The sequence below is a fragment of the Cibotium barometz genome, chromosome 51 (assembly GCF_041138505.1).
Source record: "Cibotium barometz isolate CiBa-2024 chromosome 51, ASM4113850v1, whole genome shotgun sequence".
Classification (NCBI taxonomy): domain Eukaryota; kingdom Viridiplantae; phylum Streptophyta; class Polypodiopsida; order Cyatheales; family Cibotiaceae; genus Cibotium; species Cibotium barometz.
In genome coordinates this window covers 23,917,998-23,935,037 of record NC_141096.1, presented here as the reverse complement: position 1 = coordinate 23,935,037, position 17,040 = coordinate 23,917,998, and the positions used below count along the sequence as shown (strand labels likewise).

Sequence of the window (17,040 nt, the reverse complement as noted above, 5' to 3'; positions counted from 1 at the left end):
ATGTTGGCAAAGCCCAAATCACCCACCATCGGTAAGCATGAGCAATGGGGAAATAAACGACGACGATGAGGCAAGAACACCACAAAGAAACACCTGCATCAACCCTCTTCCTCCCAACAAATTGGTAAGTGATGTAAAAATTTCTAAACCTTCCTTTTATTGCTTATCTTAGCTAGAGCACTCCCCACCACAGAGGGTAGAGTTGGTTTAGCTGGAATCATTTGCACATACATGCTCGGATAGTCTAAATGCATACCTTATAAAGTCCAAAAGCTTCTAACCAGAAAGTCTAAAAACCTACACCAAAGCCCACACACATCCTCGCTCCCACCCCACCCATACATTTTCGAGCATGATTAGTGCATAAAGACCATTCCAAGCTCACATGCCCCACACTAACCCTTGTATACAATAGGGGGATTTTTTTGGTGAGCATTTTCTAGCAAGCGCTTTTTGGGAATCGGGCAAGTAGATTCCAAAAAATTCCCTCCCTCCATCAAGAGAGAATGGGAGGAAGAGAGTTTTTCCACCGTTATGTTTCCTTTTAGGGCACTTCTAAGTAGGATATTATTATCGGTAATGCCATGAGGATGATGTGTACCATCACATCTAGCCACACGAGGATTATATCTTTGTACAACCTTTATACATGTGCGTGGACACACAATACTTGCACATGTGCTAATAGTGATGTGTGTGGGTGTATATACCTTTATACATGTGTGTAGGTGCATACACATATATACCTTCGTGTGTACACACACACACACACACACACACACACACACACACACACACACATCTATACCTTCGCACACACACACACATCTATACCTTCGTGTGTAGGTGCATACAAATATATACCTTCGTGTGTACACACACACACACACACACACACACACACACAATCTATTGATGTGTGTGTGTGTGTGTGAGAGAGAGAGAGAGAAGGGGACGGGGGGGTGTTTGACTCGAATCAAACTCGAGTTAAGGCTCTATCCCACTGGGCAATAGTCCCTACCGCCTAAGGTGCCTCTTACACTCAAGGCGTAAGATTCTAACCTTTGCAAATTCACATCACACATCACCCACAACATTGTTGACATAAGCCATCTTCTACAACCTCAAGAAGCCAATAAAATGGAGATGGAGAGAAGCTATAATCAAATCATGAAAAACGGTTTGATTACACACCCCCATTTGGCCGCCCAGGCGGTCTACTGTTTGGCGATCTTGAGAGTTCGTTGGCTTAAGAAGCCATTAGCAGAAAAAAAACACTCTGCCCACCCTCCCAAAATCGACACACACACACACACACACACACACGGGGCATTGGGAAATCCATAAACTCGGCTGCACGTGTTGATGTACTCAAGCACCTAGCTTTTTTTTCCAACAGAAGGATGATGCGGGGCGAAATCCCTGTCTCTCCAAAGGAGGAAGAAGAAGAGGACCCTGAGCCTAAACGCTCCAGGCGAGATGTAGACGAGGAAGGGAAGGGGCGAGTGAGGTTGGCCATCCAAGAGCAGGTGCAGGCACTCGCCCAGCTCGTTGATGATCGCCGCTCCGAAGTCGAGCAGGCCGAGGAGGAAGTCCGGAAATCAGAATCTAAGGTGCCAAAAGCCTTCTTTTTTGTGCAATGAAGTGAATTGTGGTCTCTGGGTGTGTCTGTTTGATGATCAGATTACATGTATGATATGAATGGTGCATGATATGGTGATGAATGACATGATGGTGCATGATATGGTGGTGTCTGATGTGGGTGTTATGGATGGAGATTCAATCACATGATTTTTTCTACATGCTTTTGTACTACATGTTATTATGTATGATATGAATGGTGCATGATATGGTGATGAATGACACGATGGTGCATGATATGGTGGTGTCTGATGTGGGTGTTATGGATGGAGATTCAATCACATGATTTTTTCTACATGCTTTTGTACTAGGTGTACAATATAGATGGAGATTCAGTCACATGGTTTTTGTAGGAGAGACCGCTACATTGTTTTGTGTGATGATCTTGCCATCTCCATGTGCCATGATTTGAAAGAGAAGCTATTTTAAAGAGTGTCATATGCACATGTAAATACATTGGCCACTATTTTGTGTTTTGACCCTTTTTCAGAGTTGAATCAGAACATGTCCTTTTGCATATGCAAACATAATTACAATCCTTAAGCATGTGCAGTTTTATATGTTTTTGCAAAACCTTCAAGTGAATGGCACTAAAATATACCCTTCTACAAGTTATTGTATTGAATTTCTATATGCGAGTGTCTTTCTGCTATCTGATGCACTGAGTTTGCAGCTAAGCAAAGCCCAAAAGAGACTAGCAGAGGTAGAGGCCCAACTGGCACGTGCACAGGGCCGCCTCACTCCTGCTTCTCTCTCTACCCTGTCTTATTTAAAAGTCAAAACAGAGAAGGATGCTGATACCCCTTCAAGAGATAAAGTTGAGAAGGAAACTGGTCTCTCCAGCAAGCCACCTTTGGTCATACCTGGCTCAAATGGGTATTCCAAGCCAAGTGCAAAAGGAGGACCAACTAAAAGATCATTAGAACCCAGGTCTTTATTAGCAACTACAGCTCGTAGTGAGGCAGGCTCCACAGATTCTGGGAGACATATTACAATGAATAAAATGAAGGCTGCTAAAAGTGAAAGTGGTAGCCCTCTGGAAAAACGGCCGGCAAAGAAACGCCCGGGTATGCAAACAGTTTTTTTTTTTGGATTGTTGAAGTTTTTGCAGAGGTGTATGTAAGTAAGGCTTCTTGCTGTTCAAAAGTACTCAGGATAGAGAAGCATGGACATCTCAATTCATTTCCTCTTTGCACCATGGAGATTGTAGATAGTGGGTTGCTCTCCCTTATATGTGCGTGAGTGTGTGCGCGCATGAGTCTGCGTGCGGCTCTTGAAATTAGTGTACAAATCTATGAAGAAAGAAGCTTGATGTTGCCCCCAGAAAGCGGCCACCTTTTGTGTAGAAGTCATCTAAGGCTAGTCACGGCAAATAAACTTTTGCTTAGGCTAACCAACCAGCCAAAATGCCAAAAAGCTAATAGCACTGCTGGAGCTCAAACACTCGAGCGAGAATCTGAACCTGTGGGGGTAAGTTTTCCTGGTATTTTTATTAAAAGCTGGAAAATTTAGCATTTCTTTTGGTCACTTAAGTGCCAAACTATTCAGTTCACAAAGTAACCCATAATGCACCCAAGAGTAATTAGACACACAAAGAGAAATGATCTGAGACAGATTGGCATAATGGACGGGGAGGGTGGGATACATTGCATTAGATGCCAAGATTGGCCTTCTTTGGCAAGGCAAAAGCAGAAATTGTGCCCCAGACAGATGCCATCAATGATGTTTCAACTCAAATGCCTTACTTAGTTGTAGCATCTATGAGAAATTCAAATGCAGGTGCCTTGTGTTATTGGAAAAAGTTAAAAGGGTTGGCCAACCATGTGGAGAGTTTAAACTTTTTTAAATTCCCTTGCATTTCATAACGTTCTCTAGCCTCTGTAGAGGAAAGCGCCACAGTAGGCTGTTTTTTACTGCTCCATGAAATGGCTCCCGACCCAAGTGAAAAAACACAACTAGTGGTTGAACGCCAAGTATCCGGATCTCTAGCCCAATCAGACCATCCAAGAAGAGTGCACTCTTGGCCATAGAAGATGCCAAAGTAGGAAGTACCACGCAAGTACCATAGAACCCTGAGAGCACACCGCCAATGCTGATGACGGGGTTTGGATGTGAAAGAACTCAATAAGCTGACTGCGAAATAAATGTCCAGCCGGGAGTAGGTCAACCATACCAAACAACCGACGAGAACCCGATACTGTCCTTGATCAATCCTAGGAGAAGCATCAAGAAGAGAAAGCTTCTCACTAGTATCCATAGGAGAAGATACTGGTCTACACCTAGTCATTTGAAACCTGTCAAGAATCTCCCGTGTGTACATCTGCTAAGAGAAGAAAATACCGTAAGGGGTCTGCCACATTTGAAAGCCAAGAAAATAATGCAGAAGGTCAAGATCCGTCATCTCAAACTCTGTCTCCAAAGCAACCATGACTGAACGGATCCTCACAGAATAAGAACCTATTAAGGTGAGGTCATCAACATAGACCACAATGATAACAACTAACCCCCTCTCAAGGAGGATATAAAGGTCCGAATCTGCATGAGAACGACGCAGGCCAAGGTTCTGAAAGAACTCATCAATTTGCTAGTACCAAGCCCGTGGAGCCTGCTTCAGACCATACAAAGCTTTCTTCAGCTGATACACTTGGTCCTGTTTGCTTGGAACCTCAAATCTCGGTAGCTAATCAACATACACTTCCTGTGTAAGCTCTCCATTTAGGAAAGCCGACTTGACGTCCATCTGGAATACGGGCCATCTATGATGTCCTGCAAGAGCAAGAACAGTTCGAAGGGTAGGCATCCGGGCTGTCGGAGCGAAGGTCTCATCGAAGTCGACTCCAGGGTGTTGAGCATAGCTCTTGGCAACCAACCTCGCCTTGTGGTTGTCCAAGCTGCCATCAGCTCTGTACTTCGTTTTGAAGATCCACTGCACACCAATCACCTTACGATGCTGGGGCCTAGGCATCAAAATCCAAGTGCCATTCTGTTCAATAGCATCCAACTCTGCCTGCATAGCAGTGAAAGAAAGTTAAGCAAATAGAAAACATAGATGTAGGCCCAAGAACAAGACTTGTAAATGCTGGAAACTGATGTTTATTGTTGAAAACTGAGCACAAGGGAAGCCCGTAGGTGCTGTACAATGGTAAGAAGCAGTACTAGCTGCTAATGACCTCAAGTGAATGCTGAAAAATGAGATGAACTGGGGGAAAGGGGGGTCAGCCCTTATATACTCCCCCATATGCTGGTCGGCCAACTGTAGTAGCAGACCGACAGTAGCATAGTAGCATAAAATGCTACATAAATGTTGAAAAATACCTAAAAAATGATAGAAAAATGCTGAATAATATTTGCTAAGATATGCCGATCCAGGGCCTCATAAATGGCCAATACAAGCATGAAAATGGTGATGTAGACCATCTGGAGATGATATAATCCAACACCTCCTCTTCAACGCCAGAGGGGTGATCCAATACCAGCACGCTGAAGTAACACCTCCATAGTAGCTCTCGGAAGTGGTTTGGTGAAGAGATCACCCACATTGTCCTTCGTAGAATAGTAGGCGAGTCGAAGAAGTTTCAACTCGATCCAGTCGCGTACAAAATGATAATGCACTTCAATATGCTTGGATCGTCCCCGTATCACAGGATTCTGTGCTAGAGCAATAGCACTATGAGAATCCGAGAAAATAGTAACCGGGGAAGTGTCGGCACAGCACAAATGCTCTAGAATCTGATGAATCCAAAGTGCCCCAAAAACCCAGCTGGAGGAGATATCTATGACAAGGTGCCATCACATAGTCATGTGGAGCATACTTTGCATATCCGATCCTTGTGTGGGGTATCATCAGCTCTGCACTTGACTCTGAGATGGTGAGAAGACACCTTGAGTTAGCCTATCACGATACGCATGGCATGTGACATGGATCTATATGTATCTCAAAATCACAATGAAACCATCCTCGGAGACACTCAAAAAGTGTATCTTGGAATCACAATGAAATTATCATTGGAGACTCTCAAAAAGTGGTCCCTTTAAAACTAGGTTTTTGTGCCAAGCTTGGTGGAAGGAGACACCCATGTCTGATGTATGTAAAGCTGCAGTAGATCCAAGCTTGGTGGAAGGAGACACCCATGTCTGATGTATGTAAAGTTGCAGTAGATCCAATTGGATGATTCGGTTGATTTTCTGCCATGAGAGGTCCAACATGGAGAGTCAAAAGACTATAGTGGTAAGGGGGGACGCAGTCCATGTAGAGGCCATGTGCATCAAACCACTTGACTACCTTCGAGTACCATGATGGCGAGGATAATGATGGTGATGGTGCTGTTGAGGTGGAGGGCACTCCAGCCAACGTAACCCGCTCCCTCTCCCTCTCCCTCTCCCTCTCCTGATGTAACTCCATAGAAGACTCTAGTGCCAGCCTCTGAAGGCGATCCCTATCATGAGTGTATACATGGTGGATGTAGGTGATGATTTGAAAGTGGGCATCTATGGCGTGTGGGGCCACCTTTATGTATATGCATGTGATATCAGCATATGACCATTCATCTGATTTAAACTAGCCATGCTCAACTAATGGTAATGCTCGCCTCAGCCAATACCGATCTGATGGCCAAGAGTTTTGGAACAAGATTAAAATGTCCAAGCTTTGCTGCGTTTCTTCATCAGATGCATGATGTCGTGGCTGCAAGAATAGTTATCCAAAACTGCTTCTGTGGATAGAAATATATGATAAGCATCAAACGAGGACTTTTATTTTTTGTACCAATTGGTTTTCCTGTTACCAGGAATTATTCCAATGCATACGTGATTTGTCTTAAGTTGCACAATTCGATTTTGATCTGTTTCTAAGAGAACTGAACTCTGTACACGATTACCATCTGCAGAGCCTAAAGAGCACGTGAATTTGGTCTCGAATATCCGTGGAAGCAATGCACCTGGTCTTTTGCGAATGCTTCAACCAAACTACACTGCGAGCCAACACAAGCGCAAACTAAGGAGTCTAGCTGTGAATCCAAGTTCCGAACAGATATGCGCTACAAGGTATTGATGGCGCGTTATTTGTAGGTGGATTTTAGGAAATCCAGATATACTAGGTATTGAAAGTATGCAAACAGATTCATTCAGGATTTAACTACCTAAATGACGTGTAATGTTTTCTTTTTACCCTTTTCTTTGGAGTTCATGTAATTTCTCAAATGCTATGTGAAGTGGGCATGCAGAACTTACATGCTTTCTTGATGCATTCATCTTTCCAAATGCTATGTAGAACTCCCTTTTTATTACGTGCTTTCTTGATGCATTCATCTTTCCATTTGAATCCATGAAAAACATTGGTATTTCAAGACAAGCATTCATGAAACTTAAATTCTTTGGCTAGTATCATAGTCCTCTTCTTTCCTCACTCTTGTGTCACAAGAAGTTAGATGTGCTCTGCACTGAACTTGTAAGTGTAGGGGAGAGGTCAGATGGGTAGTGACAACTTAGGAATGTTTGGTACATTGCCAAATATGCTACATGCTAGTGTGGACTGGTGTGGACCAATGTTCCCATATCAATCAGCACTAGGGCTGAAAGAGATCTTCTTGAGACACCCTTGTCCTTGTTAGAATATTGTGCATCTCTGTGTTTTGGGGCCATGCCTATTTATTGGGTATTGTCTAGTTTTTCTCCTTTTAGTAGGTCGTGGAGCAGTCGACCAGCTCCTAGAGGCTAAGGGTAGTCAGCCAGCTCCCTTCCTCACTATATAAGGCAGCTCCTCAAATTCACTTGTAGCATCCAATCCAAGCATATTGTACAGCTTCCCTTGCTGGCTATTGCCATTGTAAAAGCTTCATGCTGTAATAAAAGGTGATCTTGTCAACAAGCTCTCTCTCTCCTTTGATCTCTCTCTTTCCTTGTCTATGCTTCTGCTTGTGCATACTTCAACATGGTATCAGTCGCTTAGGTATCCGGCTGCCTTCTACTTTGTGATTTTGATCCTTCCCTCTGCTGCGTTTTCTGGCGATCAAAACAGTGGCTGTGTTTCTCATCCTAGCTGCGTTTTCTTTCTCCTGAAGGCTTCTCACATCAGCGTTTTCTTCTCTAGGCTGCCCTGCTCCTGTGCTTGACTGCCAAGCATCTAGGTGCAAGCTTCTTTTGGCTGCGTTTTTGCTTCTACATGCATTTACAGCAGTGGTTTGCAGTGTGAAGGCTGTTTCTTACAGCGTGGACTGCAGTGGAGGGTGTTTTCTTTGCATGTGGTGTAGCACGACAAGCGGCTCCGACAGTTCCTCCTTCCCTGGCTTCTCCCCTTCTCGGTTGGGTGTTTCCGGTGCTTTTTTGGTGGACTATTTTGCTGCTGTCCAGCCTCTTTCTTTCTCAGATTTGAGAGGGGGCTGATTGGTCCTTGTGCCTTGCTTCATTGGAAAGTGCTCGAGAGGAGACTTGGAGTGCTGAGATTTACTTTGTTGCTGTGGATATGGCTCCCTCCTGTACGAACAAGGAGGACAAGTTGGACGGAACCAACTATGCCCATTGGAAGCTGAATATACGGATCTGGTTCATTCATTAGGGTTTATGGGAGATTGTTCAGGGCAGTGAGAAGAAGCCTGAGCGTCCTCAGAACTCGAGGAGGTGGACCCAGGTTCAGTAGAATGAATTCCTTGAAGAATTACAAGATTGGGAGGATTGTGATTTGAGGGCACATTCAGAGTTTGTGCGGATCATTAGAAAGGAGGTCTCACCGGCCGTGCGAACTCTTACCAGTGCACATCAAGTATGGTCCAAATTGGAGGATCTCTATGCTTGAGATTCATCGATGCAAGCAAGGGCAACTCTGCGGTCTAGTATTTCCTGCTAACAGTTCAATGGAGTTGTTCCTCATGAAGGCCAAGGTTATCCATGACCAGTTTACTGGCAATGGGTGTTGTCACCATTTGGTCCATCTCCATTTCTGGAGCCACTTCTATGGGATTGTCACTCCATAGAGCGGCCAGATTTGTGCCATGTTCACATGGGGCCAGGCCAGTGTCCCATGTGAAAGGGCGAGTCTTTTGGTGTCACATGGACGGGAGCCAGATTAGTGCCACCAGTGTGTGACCATTGCTGCGTCACATGGACGGGAACCAGTTTCGTGCCACCCGTGTGTGACTTGCTTCGTGCTGTATGGACAGGAGCCTGTTTTGGTGCCACCCGTGTATGGCCAAGATGGCGTTTTACTTATGGGATTGTCACTCCATAGGAAGACCAGGACATATTTTTATATTTCTGTCGCGCCAGTTTTGTGCCCGACAGGAACTTCTTGTACAAGTTTCATGAAAGGGAGATTTCGTCCATTATATGTGCACATGCATTAATGTCTGCATGTGTAAATTTGTTTTTGCATGACTTGTTTGTGTGTGTGTGCCTGTTATGCTGTGCCAGTACACTGGACGGGGACGCCCCCCCAGTGTCCCCGTCCAGTGTACCATGGAGTGTTGTTTGCTGACTCGGTGGTGTGGCATGTGAACAGGTGGTAAGTGTTATCATTTTTCCCTTTTCAAAATGTAAAAATCTATAAGTTATAGCCAACCTTAATATTTATAAGGCAATGTGTTCACACACATTTAAAGAAGGGTTGGACATTTTCTAGTGTGGGTGCCCATAGTATTAAATGGGTATTAAGGTTTTATAACCTTTGATAAAGGCTTTGCATGAAACATTTTTTAGTACTTTTTCCCACGTGTGTGGCTGGTTGTTTTTTTCTCTCCATCACCTACTGGCTGCTCTTCCTCTCCATCGCCTCTCTTCCCAAAAGGCTGAATTCAGTGCTGTACTTGCCTTACAGCCGTGTTGTAACCGCTTGAAGCTGCTGCTGTACTTGCTTGTAGAGCTGTACACGCCTACTGTACCTGCTTGTAGGGCTGCACCCGCCTGCTGTACTTGCATCTGTACCTGCTTGCAGAGCTATACCCGCTTGTTGTACTTGCATCTGTACCTACTGAATTGTACCTGCAGTACTTGCTATACTTGCATCTGTACCGGTAGTACTAGCTGTACCTGTTGTGTACCAACAGTACTTATTGTCCCTGCACCTGTACCAATAGTACCGGTTGTACCTGTTTGTATCTGTTGTTTGCACCCATTAGGAGTACAACAAAAAGGGAATGATCTTCTCTGCTTAGATTTGAATTAAAACCCCTGCCAGGTATTTGTTTCTATATTTTATTTCAAATTCAAATAAAAATTGAAGTTAAATGTTGTTATTACAAGCTTTGTGAGGCAAGCTTCACCTCCAGCTGCCTACGCCTTAGAAGGCCATTGGGATAGTGATTTTTCCCATGATTTCCCTGACCGCGTCCTCACCTTTAGAGGAGCCAGTGAAGGTCATGTGGGTATGAGGAAAAACAGGGAGCAAAGCTGACTTGGGAGCACCTGGTATTTCTCCCACCGCGGTGCTTCACCTTGCCAGGTGTTAGTACGGGCGTGCCTGTTGGTGTACGGTCCCGGAAGACCAGTGAGGGCAGGTGTTCACCCAGTGAAGGTGGGAGACTGCCTGTGATTTGGTCTACTACGATAGTTGATTCTTCATCGACAAAATCTTGTTGTATTTCATTGTTCTCACTCCATGTCATGGAGGAATCTGGTCTATCAGACCCGTGACACTTGTTCATATATAAATACTCCAAGAAATACAAAATGTGTTGAGGGGGGGGCCGGCCCTTTCCGGCCCCAGTGCTGGTGTCATGTGTATATTTGGTATTTCCAGTATTTATGTTGTTGTTGTTGTTTCCATGGTTAACTTCAGTTAAGTGTTCTAAATGTGTGTATATTGTCTTCCGATCTGTAGGCCTCCTGTAGGGAGCAGTCACATTCGTATCAGAGCCCGGTCATCTCTCTTTCTCAAGAGGAGACACGGAGTTTTGAGATCGGAAGCAAGTACGAACACTTGACTGAATGGACAGCCAGGGCAACCCATTGGAAGTGCTGAATTTGAGGGGCCAATCAAGTGCTTCACGGGATTCCGATGCATTGCATGGAAGGCATAAGCCTCTTGAGAGAGTCTATGACAGTGCATTGATGGGACAGCCATCACGTGGTAAAGAACCCATGCATGAGGAAGAGCCCAATGCATTGAGGGCTGAGTTGGAGCACATGAAGAGGCTCTTGTAGGCAAAAGAGCAAGAGCTGAAATTCTTGCATGAAGACCCCCATGTACAAAGTGTCATAGAAGCCAAGAAAGCTGATGCTATGGTGGACATGACTTTTGAGTCTATGGCTCAAGAAGTGGGCAAGAAGCCAAGGGAGTTGGCACTCTCTTATCTTATCCGAAAGGGTGACCTAAAAGAGGGAGAGGATGGACAGCTTATGTTCAAGAATCCATCCCGTTCGAAGCATGGAGACCCAGCCTCTCAAAGGTTGAGATCATATTTGCAAAAGAAGAAGTATCAGTCACTTCTCGCCATGCATCCACTCCTCATGGCACAGGAGGAAACAGATTCATGCATGCTGAAGGCCACATGGATTCCAAGTATGTACATCATGGGGACAGTGGTCGGCATGCAAGCCAAAAGACCTTGCCTATTGAGTTGTCTCGTGGCGAGACAAGGCATCTTTCAGCAAGGTCACATGCAGTGGGACCACAAGAACCAAAGACGCATGTCACTTTGCTTAGTGAAACACCTAAGATTGCCCATGAAGCTCATGCAGAGAGAGCTGCTTCGTTGGACAAGGGCAAGAACTTCAGCCTCATGCCAAAAAGCTCAAGGAGTTCAAGGCAGGGGACAAGTCAGTGAAGTTTGATGCCTATCATGGGGAGTTTGATGCCTCTAAGGTGCTTGTTTTTGTGGCTCAGTTTGATATTACATTTAGTGAAGAGGACTTCACTGAGAAGTCCAAGATCCGTCATGCAAGCATGTTTTTGAAGGGGATAGCTGACCATTGGTGGATCACTGAAAAGACTACCAAAGATCCCATTTGCACTTGGAAAGAGTTTAAGGACAGATTTTATGCCCAATTCTTGCCACCAAATGCAGAGCATACACTCACCTTAAAGTGGGATAGACTTGACCAAAAGGATAATGAGAGTGTGTAGCAGTATGTGAGCAAATTTTGGAAAGTTTTGCTCGAGGTTACTGCTTTCATGCAACTCTCCGAGGATGAAAAGAAAAGAAAGTTTCGTTTCGGGTTGCAACCAGCCTATCGTTCGGGCATCGAATTGCACCCGAAACACACTTTACAACAGCTTATAGCATCTGCTCTTGCTACGAAGCAATTAGTGCTCAAAATCAAGCAAGATCAAGGTGGTTCCAAGGGCAAAGAGAAGGCTGTCCCAAACCTGCAAAAAGGTGGACAGCCACCTAAAAAGAGCTTTCGGGGGAAGTCCAGAAGGGAGGTAAAGCTGAAAATACCACATCCAAGGATAATGGGCCAAAGAAGAATATATTTGGCTTGACTCCCGAGCAAAGGGAGCAATATGCAAAGGAGGGAAAATGCTTTTCTTGTGGCAGTAAAGAGCATATGTTTAGGCAATGCCCCAACGGCAAACAAAAGCATGAGGACAAGCAACCCAAGGCAAATGTGCATGCAGTTCCCGATGTGTAGGGAAACACAAAGCATGATGGTAAAGAGAGGATGGTATGCAAAGCATGGGGTCAAATCAAGGATCAGCCCGCTCTATTTATGTTTGATGATTGTGCAATAGATAATTTCATCTCTACCCAGATGGCAGCCGCCTTGGGCATTGAGGTTGAGGACATGGGGCCTCAAATTGAAGCAGAAGCTGCCTTTGTTGGTAAAGAGGTGCAGGTTACCCCACTTATTGGGAAGTTGCGCTTACATATTCAGGATTATCTTGATCATGAGCATTTCTTTGTTGCTCCTCTTAATGGATGTGATGTATTGCTTGGCAAGCCATGGCATCATAGGCTTGAGCCCCGCAAAGAGTACAAGACAAACAGAATGGATGTGATGTATTGCTTGGCAAGCCATGGCATCATAGGCTTGAGCCCCGCAAAGAGTACAAGACAAACAGAATTTCCTTTATGCATAAAGGAAGCATGCATGTTATTGATGCTGGCAGGGAAGGGGATTCTATTCCAGTTGAATCTCACATCCAGATTAATAAAGCAATGAAAAAGAGTCTTTCAACATACTTGGTTTTTGTTCGTGATATAACATTGAACCAAGTCATGAAAATGTGAATGTTTTGACTCAAGATAGGCATGAATTTTCTTCATGCATACAAAGATTGTTTTGCTGATGCATTGCCAGGTGAACTACCTCCTCAAAGGCTCGAGGATCATCGCATAGATCTTGTGCCAGGTAGTTCTCCACCTAACAAACCCGCATATCGTGTGAGTGCCGCACAACAAGAAGAGATTATGAAGCAGGTTAATGAGCTTTTGGAGAAAGGTTTGGTTCAGCCCAAGCTCCTCACCTTTTTGCTCTCCCGTGCTTCTTGTACAAAACAGGATGGGTCATTCCGCGTGTGTGTGGATTATAGAGCTCTAAATAAGCTCACCATCAAGAATAGATTTCTAATTCCGCGCATTGATGACATCTTGGATAAGCTTGATGGCTCGGCTTGTTTCAGTTGTATTGATTTGAAGAGTGGTTATCACCAGATACGAGTGGTGCCAGAGAATGTCCACAAAAGTGCATTTAGGATAGCTTTTGGATTGTATGAGTTTTTGGTGATGCCTTTTGGTCCCCAGCCACATTCGATCCTATGATGGATAGGATATTCCGACCCCATCGAAAATTCACAGGTGTATTCTTCGATGACATCTTGGTTTTCTCCAAGAATGAGCAAGAGCATAGGACTCATTTGGCTACAGTGCTTGAAGAGTTACGGAAGCATAAACTCTTCATTAATGCCAAGAAGAGTGAGTTCTTTCTTTCAGAGATACACTATTTGGGCCACATTGTATCCAAGGATGGTGTAAGAATGGATCCTGCCAAGATTGAAACCATTCGGAATTGGCCAGAGTTGCAAAATGTACATGAGGTACGTAGCTTTCTTGGGTTATGTTCATATTACCTGCGCTTTATAAGGCATTTTGCTATGATTGCCACACCTTTACATGATCTCACAAAGAGGAAAGCCACTTTTAAATGGACCTCAAAGGAGCAACGTGCCTTTACTCAAGAATGCTATCATATGTGGACCCGTCTTAATTGTTCCTGACTTGCAAAAGCCATTCATGGTGCCTGTGGGAATTGTATAGGGGCCGTCCTAAATCAAGGTGGTCATGCAGTTGCATATGAGAGCGGTCGATTGCATGATCCCGAGCTTCATATGGACATCTATGAAAAAGAGCTCTTGGCTGTAATTCATGCCTTAAAGATATGGAAGCATTATCTTCTTGGGGCTGAATTTGTAGTCAAGATAGATCATCAAAGCTTGAGATATTTTCTATCTCAAACAAAGCTCTCGGAGAAGCAGATGAGAATTTCTTTCCATGTTTCATTTTCAGATTGTACATACTCCGGGAAAGAAGAATGTAGTGGCAGATGCATTGTCCAGGAGGCCTTATGTGGCTGTAGTTTCAGTGGCCTCTCATGGGGACTTATCTGCCATGCGAGATTTGTATCATTTGGATGCTGATTTTTGCCACACATGGACTGATTTGATGGCTGGTCACTCACATGCCTCTTATGTGATCAAAGAGGGTTATCTTATGAAGGATAACCGCTTATGTGTGGTGAAGGATATGCGTCCAAAGGTTATGGAGGAACGTCACGCTCCACCTTATGCTGGTCATAGAGGTATCATGCCTACTACACGCATGATTGAGAGAGATTTCTTTTGGCCAAGCATACGTAAAGACATTGAGGCATATGTACGCGCATGTCTTACTTGCCAAAAGGTGAAATTTGATAGGCAAAAGCCTCTAGGTTTGCTTCAGCCATTGCCTATTCCCTCGCAGCCATGGGAAAGCATTACTATGGACTTCATTATGGATTTGCCTAGATCCCAGCGTGGGAATGATGCTATTTGGACCATTGTGGACAGGTTTAGAAAGCAAGCTCACTTCTTGCCTGTCAAGAAAACCATTAAAGTTGATCATATGGTGAAGCTTTTTCTTGCTCACATATTCAAGCATCATGGTATACCAAAGTCCATCATTGGGGATAGAGATCGCAGGACTACGAGCCTCTTTTGGTGGAGGACTTTATTTGATAACATGGGCACTAAGCTTGTGTTTTCATCAACTTACCACCCCCAAACGGATGGCCAAAGTGAAGTTGCAAATTCAGCCGTGTTGGATTTGTCGAAGTGTTATGTGGCAAATCAAAAGACTGCGTGGGAGAAATATCTTCCACTTGTAGAGTTTGCTTACAACAACACAGTTCATGCCTCCACGGGAAAGGCCCCGTTTGAGATTATTTATGGCAAAGTGGTCTTGCCACCCATCCTTCGTACAAAGGATGAGATTTTGCAGCTGAGGAGTATGTGCGTGACTTGGATGTAGCTCAGGTGCGGACAGCCATTGCAAGGTCACAAGACAAGCATAAGAGGGCTGCTGAGACTGAAAGAATGTGCACAAGCGGAAGCAAATAAACATGAGAGAGAAAGATTGCAAGCAAGAACAAGAGCTTTATTAGCTTGAGGTTACAGAGTACAAGGGCCAGCAAATAGGGCAATGAAAGATGATTGAATGAATAAAAGAGAGCAACTCTTATATACTTGTGCATGAAGCAGTCGGTTGTAGAAAATAGGCCGACAGGACTCCATGACAGCATAAGGAGAGATGCAATATTTTAACACCCCCTCTGCATCTTGAAGTGTGCAAAAAAGTCAGAAGAAAACTGATGATGGAGGTGCGACCATGGGCACCTCAGCATGGCCAGTACTGATGAGTACGCCTCGGAAAATGCACATGTCAGCTTGTTGTCTTCAGAAAACATAATGCCACTATAAAGAGCAAAAGAAAATCTGCTTGGCTCCAAACTCAAAGTAGAATTGTGAACACATCACATCCAATAACCTCGAACAAATGAACATGGAACACATCCTGTTCCTAGTTTCTGCTAACCAATAGTTATGGAACTCATCCGAACCATGAAGGAAACTTGGTTGATCCTGGAACTCATCCGGACCATCAAGTGAACTTGCCTGTCTTTATACTTGGAACTCCGACACACGGGTCCCATGCTCCAGATTTAATATAAGAGAGCTTTTGAAAGCCCCCTCTCCTGCCCACAAGCTGTTTCTGGAAGACAGCACGCGGGGGGTTGCCCTTAGGAACAGAGCAATACACCAGTCATGTTCTCTCCAGTCTGTAAGGCCTTGGGAGAGCTGGGTTGTCACTAGACGAGTCTGTGTCAGTGTCATGTGACTTGTGTTTGCCCTTCTTTGAAGACTTGCCCTTGTCCTTGGCTTTGCATTTGTCCTTGGACTGACAATCCTTTGACAGGTGGCCTTTCTTCCCACACTTGTAACACCGACTCTGAACTTTCTTCTGCATCGTTGAGAGTGCCTGATCAGGTCCAATAGACGATGAAACTTTCAACTTCCCCTGTGAAACTAGGATGGATTCCTCTTCCAAGAGGAGAGTACACAGATCATCAAACTCGAGGGAACGTGTTGTGATCTGAACCCGCAAAGCTCGGGAAACCATGTCATAATCTGCAGGAAGCCTGATGAGGAGGAGAGCAGCTAACTGAGAAGAGGTCAGGGCAGTACCCATTGCCACTAATTGGTCATGAATTACCTTAACCTTCATCACAAATGACTGCATGGAAGACCCTGCTGTAAACTCCAGGGAAAAGAGCTGACCCAATAGGTTGACAGACCGCATTGTAGAGTCCCGTGCATATAGATCTGTCAGCTTTCTCCAAACAGAAGCAGCACAATCCAATGTTTGCACGGCGGTGGAGACCTCTGGTGAAATGGCTCGTACAAGTGCAGAGTGAGCTTTTGAGTCTTGATTCTCCCAAGCTGAAAGTTCTGCAAGAAAGGCATCCTCCTGGTCCTGAGTCCACTTCCTAGAGCTGGTAGGGTGTTCGGGCTTTCGTTCGTGGCCCTGAACAATCTCCCAGAGCCCCTTGTGTGTGAACCATACCTTCATCTATAGCTTCCAGTGATCATAGTTTGAACCACTGAGCTTGTCCTCCTTGTTCGTGCAGGGGGGACCCATGTCTGCCTCAAAGAAGCTATATCTAAAACAACCTCTGTAGCCAAGCAATCCACGTGCTCTCTCAAGCACCTTTCCACAGGATCCAACTAGGGACTAGTAGCCCCCTCTGAAGATGCAGGCTGGACAGCAGCAAAAGAAACCCAAAAAACATATCACCGGGAACCTCCTACCGGAAGAGGGAGGGGATCTTGGAGGGAGAAGAGCTGATGTGCCACTTGTCTGATGCACTTACTGAATTTTGTAGCTAGAACTCCTCCACTTGCCTCTGTAGAAGAAAACGCAGCCTGGGGGCTGG

General features: G+C 44.8%; 1 protein-coding gene across 1 annotated transcript in view; it reads left to right on the top strand.

The window, feature by feature from the left end:
• Positions 1-1,164: 1,164 nt before the first annotated feature.
• LOC147609446 (transducin family protein / WD-40 repeat family protein) overlaps positions 1,165-17,040 on the top strand; it is a 36,626-nt gene continuing 20,750 nt past the window's right edge. Inside the window, exons 1-3 of the mRNA XM_086787521.1 lie at positions 1,165-1,613; positions 2,315-2,708; positions 6,528-6,684. Of these exons, the coding sequence (XP_086643647.1) occupies positions 1,404-1,613; positions 2,315-2,708; positions 6,528-6,684 (761 nt within the window). The 5' untranslated portion in view covers positions 1,165-1,403. The remainder of the gene's footprint in view (positions 1,614-2,314; positions 2,709-6,527; positions 6,685-17,040) is intronic.